At 44.6% G+C, this 21,801-nt stretch overlaps 1 protein-coding gene across 2 annotated transcripts; it reads left to right on the forward strand.

The window, feature by feature from the left end:
- On the forward strand, positions 1 to 17,817 carry LOC135367052 (twist-related protein 2-like). Of its 2 annotated transcripts, none has more exons than XR_010414345.1 (2): positions 1 to 305; positions 16,772 to 17,817. XR_010414345.1 is itself a non-coding variant. In XM_064600137.1 (2 exons), exon 1 carries the CDS (start codon positions 8,809 to 8,811, stop codon positions 9,403 to 9,405), a length of 597 nt encoding a protein of 198 aa, XP_064456207.1. In that variant the 5' UTR covers positions 8,781 to 8,808; the 3' UTR covers positions 9,406 to 9,457; positions 16,772 to 17,817. The 2 variants fall into 2 exon arrangements, 1 of the variants encoding a protein (XP_064456207.1); XM_064600137.1 differs by lacking the exon at positions 1 to 305 and adding an exon at positions 8,781 to 9,457.
- The last annotated feature ends 3,984 nt before the right edge of the window (positions 17,818 to 21,801 follow it).

Here is a 21,801-nt window from a genome sequence, read left to right on the forward strand (position 1 = left end):
CTTTTGATAGCATTAGCGCGGTTCACTCAGTGCCAAGGCCCAATCAGCATGGTGGGTGGATATGACAGGTGTTGATTTCGCGGAACTGGCGCTGCACACGACTGACAAAAAAAAAAAAAAAACACACAACCATTGAACGGGCATTTCATACCCTTGCCCTTACGCAGTGGCGCTTTCGGGACATTGTGAAGCTGGAGGACTGTGAAGCAGCGTGGAGAAGAAATAGCAAACAAGGAAGTGGAGAGACATTTGTGTCGACAGATCTTCCATATTGCTTCCATGTGCTCCGGCGCGCTACGCAACGGGTGAGTGCGATATTCACATTTCAAGTATGTCTCAAGGCGTTGTGCTTACAGGCAAGGGTTGAATATTGCGAATGCTATAAAGGGGCAGTGCAAAATCGGAAAGCAATTACATCGCCATGTCAGGCACAAAAACGGGAAGACCGCGTGGCCCCGACGGCCGGTGATGACAAAGTGGTGGTCTAGTTGACGTCCCCATTTGGCCAGGACAGATGTTGATGAATAAAGGTACGGAACAGCAGGCCCGTTAGGTTGGTAAAGGGCCGAATTACAGAGACGTTGACCGAAGAACTCTCGTGGCGTCTCTCGCGCCCATCGCTTTTGTGGATGGACGATGCCACGATGAAGATTGATGATTGGTCGGTGACAGTGATGATGATAATGCTGCTCACACTTTGACCGCACTTGTGGAATGGTCTATCACTGCACAGCGCTTTCACAAAAGAAATGCTAGCGCGTCCGCAGAGGTTGCGCAGATGTTCAGCGTGGTGTCCTCCCATATCATGAAATGCCGTTTCGTCGACGAGGTTTCATCGCACTGCGTTGCACCCAGTTATCCTTCGACAGCCCCTTACATGCTTTATGCAGTTAGCACGTTAATTTTTGTAAACACATAAACAATATTAGATAGCCATAATTGCGAAAAGTGAAATACATAAAAAAATGGCACAGCTCATCACTCAAAAGGCTTGCACAGAACAGGGAGGTAGAAAAGAGAGGCTGGCCTCTCCTGTGTATAGCCAGTTGATCCAGGACACTCGTGGCCCACACAGCAATAGGCGTAGAAATGGACCTCTGCCACGAGTAGATGTACAGGTTCCGACAAAAGTTTACGGAACACGCGAGCGGTGTATTTCCTCCTCGGAGCGACACCCTAGCGGCAAGCGGAAGCGGGCTTGTTCACTCGTTCAGAGGGGTAGAGGAGTAAGAGGAGTGCGCCGGCAGCGACACCAATTCAAACCACGTTTCGAGCACATTCATGCGATACCGAAACTGCCGCGGTGTGTCGCTACCACCGCACTCGCTCACCCCTCTCAACGAGTAAACGGGAGATTGGTTAACAGTGGCGCGCACAGTATGTCACGGTGTGACAGACGACACGCTAAGCCTATAACTTCATCATCTGAACAGTATGGTGACATGTCTTACATGTCAGGTTACAGAAGAGTTCATCGTTTGATCCGCACGTGCCACTTTTTTGCTCAGAAGTACAGACAGCACTATATCGTAAAACCAGGAATGCCCTCAATCCGTATATCTTCGACAAGTTCCATTGGTCGTCTTCGTGAGCCAGGAACGACTTCACGATGACAAACCGCAAATATGCGTACCGTCAACGCAGCGGTGCCCAAATTTGTGCTCAGTATGCGTGGAAAGTTATTCACAAGACCCTCATAAACTATGTGTGGCCCCTCCGCTCTCTTGAGTACGTATTATCAACAACCTGGCAGGCGCTTGTTCGCGAGCCCTCTGCGTGTGGGGCAGCGCGGGTGTTTACAACAAGGTGTCATCGGCACCAGTCGTAAAATGGACTGCACTCGGGACGCAAACCAGGCGCATCACACCTCTCCTGCATGCACCTTACATTCACTCCAGAAATTCGTGTCTGTGCTTTGCGCATTCGTGTTTTTAATCATTCCGGTTTGTATCACACATGAACGCGCAAGAATGCGCTCACATTTGCTGTTCGAGCTCTCGCATAACCCGCAAGATATCCAGGATGCGAGCATGGTTTTGAATACAATATTTATTTCACTTGTTTACCAAATGTGCATGGTTATTGCCATGGTGTTTCCCAGTAGTAGACGTATGGTTAGGGCAACATATTCTAGTACTGTTCTTGCAACTTCTGCACTTTCCGCTTTTGCTAATCGCCACGCCCTCAGTGCTCAGTGAAAGGAGTCCTCGTATAGCTGCGATTTGTTGCTCCGAAACCACAACGACGTATACCTGCACACGGTCGAGTAGATACACCGTGCACTCGTTGATGGTTCCGAGTTAGGCTGCGATGAAGACTTGAGGATGGTGTCCCTGTACCTGCAATGTTCACGTCATCATCCCTGGGTTCTCCTGGGCAGACCTACAAGAGACATGTCAACGCAGTTATCTCTGGAGTCTGCAGGACGCGCGCATACCTAACCCCCCCTCTCTCTCTCTCTCTCTCTCTCTCTCTTTCTTTCACTCTGTCTCTCTCGTTTCTGCTGATCTCTCTGTCTACGTCTGTGCACCAATGATGGGTACAGTTTGTTACGCGGTGATAACATGTTTTTCTGACAACTGGATCGCATACTGGTCCTACTTCCATCAGCGTCTTGCACCGTTCTTCGTGTCATATAAAGCGTTAATTTACAATAAGCGAGGCGCGGATCATTCATGAGGGCGCGTGTCACTGCCTCCGGCGGCAATCGCTCATCACTCCCGCCAAGGAGGGAACAATTCGCGGATAAACACCTTAGAATTACAACCCATGGCTCCAGTCAGCGCACACAGCAAGAGAGCCTCCTAGCGTGAATTTACCAAAGACAGGCCCTGTTTGGAATGCTGCGGTGGTCTTGTACACGGGCTTGGCCAGTTGTAATCACTGTGTTGCACAGGACATAAAGACAAGCCGTTTAGACGGTGGAACTGTTGTTGTCAGTGGGTCTGGCGGCTCCGTAAGATCCTCGCATTGTTTGGGACCACACTGACAGACGATCACACGCAAGCTGTAAATCATACTGGGAAAAGAAGTACTGGTATATAGACTGAATAGACGGCAAATGAAAGAGAGGAATGGATGTAGGTCATTCAAATAAGCTTTACCAGCAGAACTTGTCGGGTGACAAGTTCAACCTCTCCGTATTATTTTTAGTCCGTCCAACTCCAAGCTTTACCAGCGGCATGGCCGAGCGGGTTAAGGCGTGCCGCTCGTTGGTGGTAGCTGTCTGAGGTTTTGCCCGGGTTTTCCCGAAGCCTTTCCAGACGAATGTCGGCACAGCTCCCCCTGAAGTCGGCCCAGGACGCATATTAATCCCCCTGTCCCCCACTCCTTCCCGCTGTCCTCTCTCTGTCTGTTCACATCTCTACGGAATAAACAATCAAATAAGCTTTGCCGCCAAGGCTTTGATTGTTGCAGTCTTAATTGAGTCGAACAGTCAGCACTGTCTCCCAGTATGAAAGTGCTACCGGTTTATGAAATCAAGATGTGTGATTCACATTACTAGCTACTTAATGTGTACACTTACGCTTACATTAGTGTGGTTCATGTGATCGCATCTCACATCCCTGTTCGCAAGCATAAGACATACACGCGTTTCTGTTTACTTTTTAAAGCTCACGTATTACCTGCACGCGATCGCCAGACTGTGCTTGCTGTGCGCGGAAATTCTGAAATCGCCACAGTACCAATGCAAAAAATGAAAAATAGAAATAAATAAAGCGATTTCATAAAACATCAATAGACTTTCAATAGCGATTCAATAGAATTTCAGAGTTTCGCAAAAAATTAACCGCCACCGATCTCCGGACAAAGTTAGCCGCATTTAAGTGCGTTTGGAGCAATGGCCGAAGGTGCAGCCAGTATTTTTTTTCATTTTTTATTATATTTTTTGCTGCGGATATTTTCAGCCCCACAGGTGATCCCTGGCAACTTATTGCACAACTTCCTGTCAGCACAAAACAACAAACGCGTTCTATCGTTCTCCTGCGTTCCCATTTTTTGTTTGTTTCCTACTTTCTTTTTTGGATGCCTGCGTGTTTTTGGTAGCAAAACCAATGGGTTTCGTTCGGAGAAGTTGACCGCGAAATGTGACACTCAGTGCTGTGTCTGCTCCCTCTCCTTTAGTTCCGCATGGGAGAGAAAACAAAAGTGGGGACCGACGAAGCTTTTCCGAAAACAAGCTCTTCGAACGATTTTCCCCCATCATGCCTGGGGAAGAGGAGTCTCACGACGGGACGCGAACGTTCCCGGAAGAAACCCACGCGTTCAAGTTCGGCTCGCTCTGGCAGAGTTCGCGCAAACGATGTGTGTTTTGAGACTAAACACTTTGAGCCACTGGTGTCCGCCCATTTCATCGAAGGGGACCGTCGAGACTGACCAAGGTTAGGTCAGGAGAGCCTTTTACGTATTTCACACGTTGCTGCAACAAAAAGCGATTCGATGAAACGGCGGTCACAGATTCGATGAAACAGCGTTCGATAAATCGGCGGTCGATGAAATGTCCCGGAACCTGAGCCACTTCCTAGGCAGCCCGAGGTTCCTTTAATGTGAACCAGCAGATTTACAAAGAGAAGCGTTGAGATGGGTATAGTCGTGTTAAACTTAAGAAGGAAAAGAAATCTAGTCTGTCAATTGCATACACCTTCAGAAAATCCCAGAGAGCTTAGTGCCGCTTTGAACTATGGGAACTAACTGGTAACAAAGGAGGAGAAGGTCCCCAAGCTGCTTCTAGTCCTCCTCTCTCGGCCGATTGTCCACGTGGAGTCAAGGTCAGCGAAAACGAAACGTGAAAGACTGTTCATTCCAGTAATCTCCCAGGATGCAACGCGTGCGCAAGGAGCATTGGGATTTTCTGAAATCGTCTATATAGCGCGCCAGGAGAAATACTGCAGCGCCATCATGCGCCATCAGTAGAGGAGCGCACTTTCTGCTGCAGCGTAGTGTCATGCGCCCAGTCTTAACAGCCAATACGGAAGCAGAGTGAGTATGATGGATTACATTATGTGGTGCAGGGAGAGAGCGTGACCTCTCTGCGTCCAGCCATCCTATCTGCGGCGCAGTAATATTTTTTGAGCTGGCAGACTAGATTTCTTTTCCTTCTTATGTTGAACACGACTACATTAGTCCCTCCAGTACGCGTAGGGGCCGGGGGAGGATACTCTTGAAAAACAAAAGCGAACAGAGATCACTTGAAAAACAAACCTCGAGACAACAATAAGATAGACAAAACCAGAATAAAGGATAAACGAATGAAGAAGTCGACTCTTCAAAAGAACGTATTCAGAACATACAAACTGACGGAAAGCAAGTCTACTGGGGATGCCACGATATTCCACCGTTAAGAATCAACCGTTTAAAATCCCAGATGTTCAAAATCCCAGATTTCTAAATTAAAGTTTTAATGTGAAGAATGGCGGAATGATAGTGTTGAATAATACATATTACTGACAAACTTCGCAGTATTGCGTGATTTTGATGTCAGTAGAAATCATTGTCATGCAAAAAAAAAAAAAACAGGTTTTTGGCGACCGTTAGGCATAGCATGGCGGTCCAGAGCAGCAAAAATTATTAGATTTAGGTTAGGTTAGTTTTCAGAGGTTAGGTTAGTCTAGGTGGTTTTTGACAGTTCACCACGCCGTTGGGGGAGTACTCCCCACAGGTGGGCACGCACGCAACGCTACGCTAGCGCCGTTTGGGATTTTGAGCATGTGGGATTCTTAACGGTGGCATTTCGGGATACCCCAGTCTCCTATGATACTCCTGATACACGGAAACTTTAAAGGGATCTCAAAAGGAGGACAACTGTCCAAACAGCTTTTGTGTCCTCTGACAGGAAATCAGCCATCTGATTTGCGACTGCATGGAAAAGGAGTAGCCTCGACGTTCGAACGCAGGGTCAGCCGATGGTTTGTGTCTCACAAATATACACGCGAAAATATATTGAGTTGTTAAAATAGTTTCGTAGCCTTATCACACCAAATATACGAGCGATTTTTAGTTCAATACTATAGATAGGCTGACGCACCTTACGTGTAAATATACTCCAATTGCCGTTAATTCAATGCGCTCGCACGAGGGTAGTCACTGTGAACCGGTCTCGATCACGGTAAAGACAAAAAGCGGCTATGACGGCAATGCTTCTGGTCATAAGCTTCGCTACCAGCCTGCTGCTCTTCAGGAGCACTACAGTGCGGATCACGGGCAATTGATCACTGGACACAATCGTCCAACTTTCCTTTCTCAAGTCATCCGAAATTGAAAAAAAACAAACAAACAAAAAAAAGTTGTAGTATTCTTAACTTCCTTATAGTTATGTACATTCGATGTTCAAAAACATGCGACAGCGCAAAGAGGGCAATACAATACATACAATACAATGCAATACAATACAATACAATACAATAATGCAATACAGCGCGGTTGGGAATGGCGGAAGCATTTGTCCGCCTTCAGTGCTTCATGGGTGATCAACTATGCGCCCTCGCTGGCAAGAAGGATAATAAAATGTCAGTATTATAACAAAAGATGAATGTTATATGATGCTTAACAATTGTGAAAATATACAAATATTGTAATGAAGTTTGTGATGCTACCAAGCTCACGTGCAGAAGAGGCTTACAGGAGGTGTACAGACTATGTGCATTGTGGGGATATAAGACTCGAAGTAAGATAAGAGTGAGGATAAGAGTTTGAGTTTGATTATTTTTCCCTATAATCAAACTCAAACTGCAGTGCAAAGTGCAGGCGAGCTGGTGAAACATGATGAAAAGTGACTCCGAGACAAAGAAACACAGACAACCACAACAAATTCGCGAACACACTAAAGAGGGAATGAAACCAAACCCGCCCATTTCATCGAACGCAATTTTGTCGAATGCCGCTTCACTCAACACGTCACCATGTCCCTTGTACAAGACATGCAGTTGCGTTCCAGGGTTAAAAAGCGATAAAAACCGGGCTGTTTGGTGGTACATCTAAAAGCGATAAAACCCCGGTGCAGGGTTCCAGGGTCCTTTGTAAGCAGAAAATGGTCGTGTTTCCGCACGATAACATTGATATTTATTATGTATTTCTTTCCTTCTGCCAACGACTGAAGGTGTCTATATAATGAACCCGGAGTTAGTGGCCGCTGCTTTTATGGTATGAGTACCAACCAGTTTGGCCAACGTAACAGACCTACCAGGCCAAAGGAATGTAGTATACAGCCTTTTCTTTTTTTTCATAACCAACAAATTTTTCTTTGTGGTTGACGACACATTGGGACCGGGCATAACCAAACGGAGTTGACCGGGACAATCGGTAGGCGTTTGAGAACACAACCTGCACATTTGCACTTCTTTTTTTTTTTCTTTTTTGTAGCAGGCAGGATATTGTCATTGAAAATTCGTCATTGATGGTGAGCCTTTTTATGTGCCAAGTTTTCTTAAGTACCATTTTAAGTATATTTCTGGGTACTTTGGTACTGGCTGTATAAGTACATTTCAAATTATATGCTTTGTACAGTGCCTAAAGGGCTTTTCTGCAAAATATTCCGTCAAGCACTCGAGTACCCAACATGGACAGCAGACGAATATTTGGGGAATATCAGTAAATAATTGTTGTTTCTTAAAAGAGCATTTCCGATTAAGAACGCGAAGATACACAAAACAGAATATGCACAGCCGATGGGTTTGTTCTTCATGATGATGATGATGATGGATAGAAGAAAAAAATTGTTGTTCTTTCTGTACTCCCGAAGGCTTGATTCTATTGACTTTAACACACTGTACCCATCTTCAACTGTTAATATATTAACTTATATGCTCTGATATACAATTTTCGTTTCAATAAGGAAATTGGCATGGGTTACCCTGTATTCGTGAACGAGGTTCGTGTGCGCCTTAAAAAGCGTGACGATAAGAGATTTAGAGTGACCCTGTTGTTTCCGGCTTCTCTATTCGGCTCCATTTTCTTGTTCCATGAGAAACTGATAAGAGTTGGCACGAGGCGCGCGAAATACACGTCATGCTCGGCACGTGTCGATGTGACGTTTCGGGAGGACAGCGTAGGGCTGCTGGACTGTGATATACTGATCATGCCCGCGCTATGAGCCAATTAATCACTGCGGCTATAGTGCAACCTGTCGCCAAGGGACAAATGGAATATCACCATTCACCATCATCATCAGAAAAATAAAGTGCTGTCGTGGTTAGTTACAAAAGGTGGCAAAGGAAGCAAGAAATGAAACTGTAATACTGTAGAATTATTGAAAATTAAGGACACTTTTTTTTGTATCAATCGGTATTGTATTGGGAGCTGCTGTGATGCGCAGAGAATCCAGATCCTCTGAGTTTTGATGAGAATGAGTATGGCAGTTGAAAAAAAAAATCGTCCATCTTTTTGTCTGTGCTACCAATGCGCCCGACTGATGCCAATGAAGACAAACACAGTCGCACATGCCGGTGGCGCCAACCTGACGACATTCAACCGGACCACCCCATACGCTGCATAAAAGGTACATTGTGACTTAAAACACATGCATGTGTTTTAAGTCACAATCACGAAGAAGAAAAATATATAAAAGGTCCCATAGAACGACCACGCGTTTCCGACACCCCGCAGAGACGCGGCAAAACCTCAAAGGTACAACACTTACCCTCGTCCGGGAGCCCCTCCCACTTTTTCTCCCATTGGCCATTCGGGCCCTGTCGTCACCCCAACCCTCCAATCCGCGCCTGCGGAGGGAATACAAAAACGTCATGCTCTTCCTCATCCTGAGAACTTCCGAGACCCACGTCGCTGTCATATTGAATTAGGACCTCTGCCACGATGCCGAATATTTACCAAGTTCCCGAGGACGGCTCCATCTCCCCGAGTCAGCTGCAAGCAGAATTCAACGCTCTGGCGCGGTACCACCAGCAACTGGGACTTGGACACCATCGCTTAGAAGGAGATTATTCCAGCTTCTTGTCTAACCATCGGAACGCCGAAAACATGGTTCCCGGTTACGAAATTGGCAGCAAGAAGAGGAAACTGCAAGGTACGCCAGGCGTCGGCGTCAAGCGGGAATCTGACGGCGAAGGCTCTGACAGTTCAACCGGACGTTCGCGAAAGAAACCTTGCCAGAGCTACGAGGAGCTTCAGAGCCAGCGCATGATGGCCAACGTCCGCGAGAGGCAACGGACGCAGAGTCTCAACGAAGCTTTTGCGTCGCTGAGGAAGATCATTCCGACGATGCCCTCAGATAAGTTGAGCAAGATACAGACGCTAAGGTTGGCCGCAATGTACATCGCGTTCCTCTTCCAAGTGCTCGGCAGTGACGAACACGAGAGCAAACTGAGCAGTTCGTGCAGTTATATCGCGCATGAACACTTGAGCTACGCGTTTTCTGTGTGGAGAATGGAAGGCGAATGGGCAGGACAGTGAGAAAGGACATCCATGCAGCCTTGCGGTGTGCCAGCGATTTAAGTTATTCCAGGTAAGATTAGTCTTCCTATTATGTTTCAAAATATAGTACTTTGAGGTATTTTGTTCTGCTTGCGTATTTAGTCCTGTGTATTTATTGGCATGTTGACAAGGTTGTACACGGCACCGTCTTAAGATGCAGCTGGCAGCGCAGTCGCCATGTTATTCTTTACCTCTCTCTCTCTCTCTCTTACTGTGTACCATTCTTATCCTTATCAGATCTATCTATAGATGCCGATGACTTATCGGAAGGACGTTTTTCATCGTTGACATGCATTCCGATGGCGCGAGTGATGCGTGCACAATGGCTTGTTGATAATCAGGTGATAATCCAATCACACTTCGGCCTCCTGGACTATCACGGTCTCCATGTTTTCAACCCCGTACTCCGGAAACTGGTGGGAATTCGACCTTTATAGGATGCACTTGTAAATTAGAGGGCGGGTGGGTGGGGGCGAACCTAGCTTGATGATGACCATCCCCATGTAAGACTGTCTTAGCGAGAATTTAGGGCCTGCAAATGTTAGACAGTTTACTTCTGCACACGCTGCATTATAAATCGGGAAATATTTTGGAGGGCATAATTATATTGGAACGATTACAGAGGTTGAGTGAGGGGATTATTTTTCTTTTTTGAGCATATCGACTTACACTGGGCTTGATCATTTATAATTTAAATAGTTGCAACTTTACATGTGCTTAACTGTTATATTCGCACATTTCCCACTAGCGCCATGACAGTCTCATGCAGCAGTCATGCAGCCTCATGAATCACCCCATGTCATAATCACGATTTATTTATTTGTTGTTGTTGTTGTTCATGCAACAGTCGCAATACAGTTGTGGCAGCCCCTCGGCAATCTGACGGCCCATCGATCGGTGTAAGGTCATAGGCTGCACTGTAGAGCAACAGATGGCCTAATATTGATCAGTAATTGCTACCTCATTCAGTGCGGCGAGGCTCGGCTTAAACGCATAGACACCATACCTTTATGAGTCAGTGTAATGAGTGTAGTGTTCCCATTCGCAGTACAAATCAGCCCACGTGCGCGCAACCTTCTGGCTAAATGTCTTTGTAGTCAAGGTTTCTCAACTCGAGTCAACGACATGCCCCCTTCAACCGAGCTTACCAAGGGCATCGCAATACATACGTACAACCGCACGAATTTAGGGTTTGGTCTCCTGGGCGAAGCACACGTCACTTCAAGTGTGTCTTTCGTGTGATCAGTCTTTTAATTTACAGCGCATGGATGACATCCGATTTCAGCAAACCTACGGACAGAGAGTCGCGACTGATATTTAACATCCGAACTCAAGAAACGGTATTGAAAGTGCAAAAACACAGACGCTGTGTATACACGAGAAACTACCTGCAGTACATGTATACGAGATTCTAACTGATACTCAGTAGCTCCTATAATTCCTGTACTAAACTCCATCGTTCTGTCAAACACTCAGACGCGAAGTATACTCAAGTATACATTGAAGTACATGTCAAGTACTTACATAGTAGAGTCAGTAGTATACTCAAGTACGTAGTCGAATAAGTTGATAAGAACAAAGTATGGGAAATAGTAAAGTACATATAGTAACGTATATTACTCAAGTACATAGTTACATATAGTATAGTACATTCTATACTCAAGCGTACACTAAAGAATACTCGTTATACTTAAAAACACTGTATGACTCGTACTCATGATGGGAGTAAACCTGCGCTCAACCCGAAACACGCTTCAGTGACGAATGCGACCATTCTTCATTTAGCCCGTAACACCAGCGGTTACACACCCTGTGCGCTGTCGGCGATATAATAAAGTCGGCCACAAACAACGGTCTTCTTTCTGTTGCGGTGGCCCACGATGACTTTATGGTGCCGCTCAAGACTCCATAACTCGCCACGCACACCCAATGAACAATCCCTCCGTTCTGTCCATCTCTTGTGAAGTTACCGCCGCAATCATGCGGGAAGAAAGTAGGTATTTCCCTTTTTCATGACTTGGCGGTTCGTTAACGATACTGCTCCATCGCCAAATAAACCGAACGAGAGACACAGAAATGTGCTGCATGCGGGCTATATACGACTTGGTCTTGTGTTGTTTAATTAGTGAATTGTGTAAATAAACGAACAGTGGGGGGTGTTGCGCTGGGAGCCTAAACGTGGCCCCAGTATTCTACATGGACACCGCCCTTTATGTAGTTGCGTGTTAGACGTGGTAAATTTTTAAGATCTTTGTCGTACCGTAAGGAGGAACATCGAAGGAGGGAATGTGCATTGGGGATAGCGGAAATGAGCGCCTCTTTTATCAGACCCATTATAGGACAAATGGTAGGATATTTATTTGCGTGTCGGTCGCTTTCTCTTGATGAAATTTTCACAGAGTTGTATGTGTTCAGTGTCCTCATTACGCGAAATTAGACCAAGTCATAGATGATAGGGAAAACGAGGATAATTGTATAGATGCAAACATGTCGCGTTTGATTTGAATTTCGTTATCCATTTTTTTAATGAAAAGTCGTTATGTATATGCGCACTTTTTTTGAAACGTTAATTATAAGCTGTAGAGCTATTGAATAATCAGCGAGAGCACGAAAGTAAACTTTTTCATCAGTGAGATAGCACGAACTTGCTATACAGAGAAGAATCTTTCCGCGAGGTGATCTACCTTTAAAAAATAAATGATAAACAAAGAAGTATAAGGAAATTTGCATCTCATCTCCTTGATTTTGTACAAAAAATTAGAAAGTTTTTGGAATGTCACTTCTCTTTAATTTTTAGTAGGGTTCATGGTAGATGTTGCACTTTTCTATTTCAAGTTTTAAAGTGTCACTGCTAAGGAAGCTTGCAGTCATATTATTATGAAACCATACAAGCTGAGAGAGTTTGAATTTTGTGTCTACTTGTCAAGTACCGTGTTGCCTAGCATATATTTACGAACCATGTGAATAGCTTCACCTGGTTATATGAATACAGTCAAACTCCTTTATAGCGAACACCTTTTTAACGAAAATACCACTACAGCAAATTTTTTTGCGGTCCCGCTGGAGCCCTATAGGTCCAATAATGGACATCCTTTTTAACGAAAATACCTTTATTGCGAATTTTTTTTGCTGTCCCCTGAGTTTCGTTGTAAAGGAGTTTGACTGTACTTCCTAAGCCTGAAGCCTCGCGTCATTACTTGAAATATTTCTGTTCGTCATACGTCTTAACAACAAAAGAAGAAAGAAAAAAAAACGACATCTTCGTATATGGCCCGTATGGTCCTAGCCCATGCGAGCAACCGACCTGCTGAACGCTTGTCAGCAACTCCCGTCACGTAGTACTACACAACCCGTACACGGTGCATCCCCTACGGAACCGTAGACCTTTCAGCCGCCGGTCCTGAAGGAGGGCCCCTGGGGCCATAAAGTAGGCAGTAACAGTCATCCCAACGTCGCCTGCAGACACTTTTATGTGTCGCAGGACTGAAAGAACCGCCTGGTATATCTGTATGCTTCCAGCTTCCGCCCTGCATGGCTCTGGCCAGTTTATCTTGCAACACTTTGCGACTGTCCGCGTTTCATGATGCCTCGCTGTTTGCGTGATAGATTTTTGCGTGGGAATCTAAGTTTGCTTCCGCCGAAGTTGTTACATGTCTGAAACAGGCCCTCAGCGTGCGTCACAAGACAGGAAACTTTTTATGAAGTTTTGTACTGAAAATTTTTGAATGTCTGAAAAAAAAAGAAGATGCAGGAGACGCGGGAGAAAGCGCCTGTCGTGAAAATGACTGTCACGGATATGCCATGGCATGTGCCATGCTGTTCATTTCCATTATTATTCTTCCATTTCCCGGTTTGCGTCATTTTAACTTGCGGTTTCAAAAGGCAGGTGATTTAAAGACAGTGCGCAGAAATCGCTCTCGTTAATGGAAGTGTCTTTTCTGCACCATTTGTCTTGAAGGAAACGCTCCTAGGAAAACAAACTCCAAATGAGTAATTTCAAGAGTGTTGAGTATGTATGCTGCGCGAGTAGGAACATACATGTGCAAGCCCATTTTGTAATGATCAGGAGGGCTATAGTACTTCGGTTTTTATCAAAGAGAACCAGATGTCAAAGTTTTCATATAAATCGACCCACACTTGTAATTCTGTTGCTAACCAACGTTCGTCTTTGTTGTTCTTTAAAAAAAATGTGCAAACGATTGATGTAGGACGGGCTAGATCGGGTGTAGAGTTTTATGGTGATGGCACAGATAAGCAATCAGCATTCTTTGACAAGAACTAGAATTTGGTCACCATATAACGTACAGCATTGAAGGAGAAGACTCGTTCGGGAGTCCGAGGTATTTCGAACAAAAGTTTCTTCCTACATAGGGCTTCTCCTGCAATCTGCACTCATCGTTGGATCTTCCACTTTGCGATATAAAGTGATGACTGTTTGGCTACGGATGTTAGGTGGCGTACGTGTCTTTGGGAATTGCGTGCATGGACAATTGGACATGTGTGTTATGTCATGCCAAGGGCTTGGATCCACCCATCAACTCACCATTTCATATTGCAAACTGACCAGCGTGCCCTGGTGTAGAGAGTTACAAAGTACGTGGCAAAGTGACAACCAGCGTAGCCAGGCGTAGCCAGCCCTATCAAAGAAGCACTAAGAAAACAAACCCAGAGAGCAAAGAAAGAAGCCACAAAGTGAGACTAGAGTCACTAAATAAGCTTCTCTTCGAAGTGGGGGGCTAGCGTAAAATTTCATAGATTTCCTGCTTGTGCCGGCTTTTAGGATCCATAAGCGCAGGAAAAGTAAACGCTCGTCTACTAATACGGTAATACCCACCGCGACTGTCGTCCGAGCAGATCAAAGCCTCGTGACGACGACTGGCGCCTGAAGATCTCAAGGGTCCTCTTTTGAAAACAAACACGCTATGCTCGTGCTTTGACAAGCCACTGAGGAGAGACGTGGATTATCGGAGGCTGTGCAGGCGACGACCATTGCCAAGCATAACAAAGAGATAGTGTACGAAAAAAAAATGTGAAGTCTGTCGAGCGTTTCTGCGACCGTGTCTTTATTGAGTAGATCAGAATGTTATTGCTACGTATAGTAGCTTGGTTGTGGGACGCTGGTGTGGTGCGAGATACTTACTTTGCAAAAACGAGGGAATGATATGCAGGAAATCCAACAGTGAAGCCTACTTTAATATTCATAAGTTTTCATGTAGTCTACATTTCTTCCACCTGAAGAAATGTGGACTATTACATGGAAGCTTGTGGAATATTAAAGAGGCTTCACTTTGGATTTCCTGCATATCATTGCTGTTCTGGACGCTGGCTGTTTTCTTCACTTCCCTCTGCTGTTAAAAAAGATGGAATTAATAAATGCGAAGAAATGAATTGGTACAGTAAAATAGTAATGCGTTATAAGGAGCTACTTGTTCCTTTTGCGGTGCTCGTGTCTTTAAACTATGTCTGCTTCTTTCCTTCGTTGTGCAAAAGCTGTTCTGGGGGCTACAGGGATTTAGAGGTTTTGTGGAACTACATGTACAGGTCCACAGCCATTCTTTCGTTCGTGGAGTGATTGATATGAACACTTTGCGACATGTTTGTCGTACACTGTACGGTCACAGTGCGCGTGCATCGTAACGTTCCCTGACCTGCAGCCCCAAATGTCCTCCTCAGATCCCAGAAATTTTCAGAAAATCCCAGTGCTCCTTGCGTACGCGTTGCATCTTGGGAGATTACTGGAATGAACTGCCCTTCACGTTTCGTTTTCGCTTACCTTGACTCCTCCTGGACACAATTGGCCGAAAAGTGGAGACTTCCTGCCCCTTTGTTATCAGCAAGGTCCCATAGTTCAAAGCGGCGCTAAGCTCTCTGGGCTTTTCTGAAGTCGTCTAACGTCATTATATTTTCTCCCATCTTCTTCCTCCTCATTCCTCTCCCTCTTCTCTCTCGCGGAAATATGAAGTAGTATTTACGTATATGCCTTATTTACACGCATACACTTGTGATTTAGACGAGCCGGCTCCTCGCTTGTAGCAGCCGACATCCATCTATTTTTCTTCCCGCTACCCAACTTAACCTAAGCTAAAGAGGTATTCGTCAAATACGCCAGGCGGCGTTCCCTCGAATGTTCGAAACTTAACTTCGGGATTAAACCGCGAAAGACGCAACAGTTTGACTTGTCCGAGGTGTCTGGCCCATCCCGCAGACAACAGCGCCCCCCTATTGACCACATGTACGCTGTTCCTTTGAAACAAAATCAATTCTTCGAAGAATTGTTCGCCTGATGGAATTGTGGGCTCGAACGCTTTGTCCCGCATATCTTGCCGTCGTGCGATGCACTCTTCCTTTCTTTTTCTTGTTTTTTTTTATCTGAGTTTTCTTAATGACCTTCTTCTGGCTCGGGTTTCTCAGCGCAAGTTCCCAGTAGCAGAAAGGCTGCAACGGTCTCTCAGTCACCCCCAACTGCGACTGCCATTCGTCTTCTTCCTCCCCGCAACTCTTCTTTCTGACGCGTCACGTTATTACGCCGAGGACCAAGGGCGCGATTTATGTTTCAACGAAGTTCGCTACCGGATCCCTCGACTCGCGTTGAAAGAGGCGTTGACATGTGATGTTATGTATGACAAAATTATGTACGCAGCGTAGATGTATCCCGAGATGACTTGAAAAATTTAACTTTGATAACAACGACCAGCAATATTTTTTGCGACGAGCTTTTTTATTTATTGCCTACGTGGACTTTTTATAATTTATTTTCTTTGTCCGTCCTTCTTCACGAAGCGAACCCTCCCAGAGCAAACAGTAGCGAGTTCTAGTAGTACATAGATCGAAATATGTTAACTGTAATGGTTCCGGAAACATGAAAAGCCTATCGCCTTGTTCCTCTTTAGTTGCTGACGTCATTGCTGATTTTTAATGTGACAACTCCTTTTATCGTATCGTTTTCGTGCACTCTAAGAAAAGAATTAGGGAGTAATTACGGGCTCTATTCCACTGGATGGTATACTCCCCATTTGTGCCCGCTGAACTGAAACTTACACACCAGTAATGCAAACAGACCCTTGCAACCATCCCCAAACTGCTATAATAGCAAGGCATCTAATCCTCAAAAGGCCTAAAATTACTCATTTGTTTCTAATAGTGTATAGAGTGCTCTCTATGATATTGATCTCGGTAAGCTCCCTTCCTGGAGGCAGTTCGATACTTATTTGTACGGCACAAATTGGCGTCCCGCATATTCGGTGACAAATATTGTCCATAAGAATACTATCTGTGACGTGTTTTCGTTCATGACAACATCAGTGATATTGAAGCTCTAATTTTCTTGTATCTTTCCCTCTTGCAGAGCAATGAAGGAAAGTTTCAGGCACGTTCAAACAGAGCAACAATGTACAGCTACATACCAAAGAGAACGGAAGGAAGATTTCAGGAAGCCAAAGAAACACCGAAGGAAGAGGACAATGGCGAGTACTGCATCAGATTGTGTCCCGGGAGTTACGGACTGTATTATTTTCTTCGATGATATACTTAATGTACAACTCCACAGCACTTGTTGGTTTGTGCAAAAAGTGCCTTCGTTATGTCGGACCACGTATTTTATTATACTTCTTATACCATACGCGTATTAAGATAAGAACGGAATGTATATTTTTCTATAAAGGGCGTTCATATTTTCGAATTGCGCCGTTCGTCTGCATGACAGTGTTTCCAAGGATATATTCAAGAAGTACGAATGACATTATTGGTATGGTTGTGCGTATGGAAGATTTGTATTATCTAGATTTATCTATAAGAGAGCTCACATTTCAGGAATGATTATTTGCAATACATGGATGAAATTATGTGTGTAAAAGATTGATTCAGCAAGTTCTTTTTTTTTTTTGCAAGACTGTAACTGGGGTTGGGTAACCGTGCAATACTGTCATGTATATTGTTTTCTTTGTCGTTTTTTGCAAGAATGCAACTGAGGTTGGGTAACCGTGCAATACCGTCATGTGCATGCATTTTATAGATGTCGCTGTGCCATCTTTGTAATCTCAATCTGCCATCTATGTGATATTTTGTGAAGGAATGTGTATATATAAGTTGAATGTGCAATACAGATTGTAAACCCTTTCCAGTAGTACGGATAGTCAATTTTGTATAGAAGAGCAGATATGAGTTCTTCACTCACTGTGTGCAATAGCGAGTGTCTCCAGTTAAAGACTTTCCTGCTTGAGTTGTACATATTTTCAGACAAAGCATCCTTCGCCAAGAGCGGATGGCATGTGCAGATGTATAGAACTGTTTTGGCAATCAGTAGTGCAATCCACTGTTTCCGTTGACTTGCTTGTGCAATACCTACTATGAATGCCATATATATGCTCCAAAATAAAGATATATTTCGAGCCTTGAATATGATATTTGCTTTCTTCTTGTTGCATTGAATATGGATGACAATTAATGCATTATAGAGAAGCGTTGACTAATGGAGATGTGTGCTCCGGTTCATGTTATTCTCATACTCCGCAGATGCTTGAACGAATATGCAAATGAGTATCATAGCTTTAAAAAGCGCAGCGCTTTGAAGACCGTTTTACGATCACGCTTCAGTTTGCTCGCCTTGAAGCCGTCACGGAATTTTCCCCAGTGAATGCATTCGGCTTGCTATTCCGCAAGTAAATAAGGAGAAAATAAGTGCAAAAATTATTAACGGAAAGAAGGATCAAAAACTATTTATGGATCCCAGACCGCTGGCAAAAATATTCTAAGGAAGATGCAATGATTTATAATGCTGTTAATTTATTTCGTTGCTCCAAAGCGAAATTTCTTTTTTTCACATTTAAAGTCTTCGAGTAGCTTTAGAACAAGTGTTTAATATGACTATCCGATTTTTGATCGTTTCTAATAGTGACACTCAAGTATTTATAATAATCAACACTCTTCAATAGCTTACACCGTAGATTTCAGTATATTTTCAAAATACCCGTATAGTTTTTTAGTCTGGCAATAGCTATAGTTTCATTAGATCTAATTATCATTTACTATTCTAGGCACCACTGGGTGCCTGGGTTATGCTATCAAGACTGTCCTAATTTTTCGTTTGGTCAGAAGCCGATTTGACTGACAAGTACAAGTATACATTCACATGGAAACAGTCGCACAGTAATTTAATAAAGTTGGAAGGGCTAGTTCAGCAGTCCAGTGTTTGCATCTATGCAAAACACGGAACACCTCCTCATGCACTGCATATGCATCCCAAAGAGCTACATTGAAGTCTGCACTAGACCGCTTAGTCAATAGAACCTTCGTATGGGAACCCAAGAAGAGAGATGCAGCTCCATTTTTTCTTTTGAAAATCAATCAATCAAGAGAGATGCAGCGTTATCAGCACTGACCAGCGATTTATCCAGAACCCCCTACACCCCTCAACAATTCCCCAAATGTTTAGCAACACCCCATTTTATTTCGTTTGTGTGCACTCCTTACACCCCTTACAGGGGCGCCGTAGTTATTTCAGCTTCAGACACATGTACGCAATGATACATAAAGTTGTTACGACGTAACTGTAATAATCCTGCGAATGACGCTGTGAATGACGCCGTCTGGTCTCCGACTGCTACCCCTTTTGTGTGTGACTTTTGTACGCACCATCAGGGAAGAAAGGAATGGTCATCCATGCAGAAGGTCAACTCTGGAACTACGCGGACTGTCCGGTGTAGCGGAAGGCTGACAACAAAACCAGCAAAGTAAAGTTGAACTGGACCGAACACTCAGGATTTTGCACCTGGGCATCCCGGGCCTCGAAATAAAGTGATCCAAATCCCCATTGCGAAATAGACTGCTGGAAATAAATGTTTCGTGGCCTCCCGATTGGAAAAGAGCAGCCTAAAATGCAGAGCCGCGCGCGGGAAAATGCAAAGAGCGAATTTGGACGGGTAACCTGGACGAATAAATGCTAACACCGAACTTCAACTAACCTGATAATAAACTAACCAACATGCTGCTCTTGCGTGACGGCCCTGCTAAGCCTAAGGTCCGTTGAAATGAATTCATGAATCTGAGAGGTTATAATTAACGATTTTGGATTTTTAAACACGGCATATCATCTCGTGAAGCGATCGAGGATTTCCTTTGTTTCGAGATCGGGAATTTCGCAACCGGGAATATCCAGGCCCTCACAATTTGTCTTACCTATGTATTTATTTTGAGACTCGACGTTTGTCCTATTTGGTGCCCGCAAGGGTCGGACCGATATCTGAACAGAGTTTTCCAAGCGACATCGCCGTTAGTAACATTTGTTGTACTCGTTACGGAAATCCAGTACACCCCAGCATTATGTTCACTATTCTGGATAAACCACTGGGAGCACTGAGCGTGATATGCCGCACGAGCTTAGTCTACAAGTGCAACGCAATGGTAAATCCTGACAGGGACAATGCTACGGGAAACAATAGGAGAGGTTCCTTGTTTTTTTTTCTTACAAACAAACAAACAAACAAACAAACAGGAGAGGTACGTACCAACTACCAATTCTTGAAGATATCTGATTCATCAGATACGACCACACTTTAGGTGGGTATGTCCGGCACATCATAAATTCTATTAGGAAACCTAGCGCCTCTCGTTTCTACACCTATCCGACATGCATATATCACAATCCAACAGAACACAAAAGTATTCGGATAACTTCTCAAATAAACTCGATAACACGATAAATAACAAAAACATAAGGTGTAAAAAAAAGTGTTGCTGAAAACACGCAACGCCTTTTTCTTTTGTCTTCATCACCGAAATAAAGCGAATGCTAGGCTTCGTCAGCAGATTTATAACGGAAATGTTGATTGTTGAAGTTGGAGAGCAACCAAATATTTAGCAACCCACGCTAGCTCCCTTCAGCGATGCTTGAGTCAGGCTGCGAAACATGATCCTGGTTCTCTTTTTTTGGAAGCTCACATCTCCGAGAAGATGTCTCGCAATCGTCTGCCAACCCTCGTTCCTAAGTGAAAGTCTACGTTGATGTCATCAGCGAAACGGAGGCAATGTTACGAACGACAAGACCAACTTCGCATATCCGGCGTCGGTTTTCTCGTCCGGTATGTGACATGTTTAACTTTGGATTGGCGTAAACACGTATTTTCCGAAGCGAACATATACATCTGCAAATCGTAGATGTATGGCACACCATGTGACTCATGGTCTTTCTGTATTTTTATTATTATTATTTTTTACGTCGGCATTTCTTCCGGCATATATCCCACTTTCACTGCGATTCTGCTCTTGTGAGCATTTGTCGAACAATCCGAAAGCATGAATGAGAAGCTGTCGGAGCATAGCCGTATCTGCTCGTTCTTTCTTCTTTTTCTTTTTTCTTTTCGTCTCCTTTATGCATTGAACGGATGCCAACTATAGCACAGCTATTTTCACTTGGCGACTCAAGACAGTGCTTGCGTCGACAATCAAAAGAGAACGAGCGAAAAACGAACAGCGCACACACACATAAAGAGACGATGATGAGATGGGGCTGATGCCGGCCAGCAAGCTGGGCGATGGCTAACCTTCCTTACCCCATAAACAACAACAACAACATCATTTGTAGATAGTGAATGATGATGATGGAGATGAGGATTCAGGTGGTCAAAGTAGGGTAGAGAGGCCTGTTGATGACAGGAAATCCCGAAGGTGACGGAGACCTTGGTGCATATGAACGCTACTGGACCAGGGGCCCAGCACCTTGCCTATGGTAAAAGGGCGGTGGTCGATTGGATGCATTCCGTGCTGCAAGGTCTCGCGTTCCCTCTGGTAGACAGGGCAGTTCATAAGTAGGTGGTGCAGGTCAGCGCGCAAATTGCATGATGCACAAAGGCACGGTGGTGCAGGGCCAAGGCGCGGCCTCATAACAGGGGTAAATGCAACGTTCGGCCGCATACGGTGAAGAAGAGGTGCGTAGTGTCGCGGAAGGCAATAAGGAAGCAACAGAGAGAACAAAACAAGCGTTTGGTTACACTTCAAAATCAATAATAAGTGGCTTTAAGTCTCGAGACTACTATGATGACGACTGACGAGCGACGCCACAGTGCTCGGTCTGTTCATTTTGAACATGGCATTTAAAAAAAAAGGTATGAAAAAAAAATCCATCTGCACCTGTCGGACTTATCTTCTTGAAAACGAAATACAAAACTGTCTGGATCCCTGCGTCATTATCTTCCAAATCGTAGAGAACCACGGGCCAGCCTCGGAGTTCCCCAGCTTACGAAAACACATAAAAAGCAACAAGGTCTTTAAAGAACAGCGAAGCTGCCATGGAGATAGAGAAATGTGATCCCACGACAAGGGGCTCAGCTGTTGGTGTCTGACGACAACGACAGCGACCGACCGATGCCAGTGAGGAGCATG

The sequence above is a fragment of the Ornithodoros turicata genome, chromosome 8 (assembly GCF_037126465.1).
Source record: "Ornithodoros turicata isolate Travis chromosome 8, ASM3712646v1, whole genome shotgun sequence".
NCBI classification, from domain to species: Eukaryota; Metazoa; Arthropoda; class Arachnida; order Ixodida; family Argasidae; genus Ornithodoros; species Ornithodoros turicata.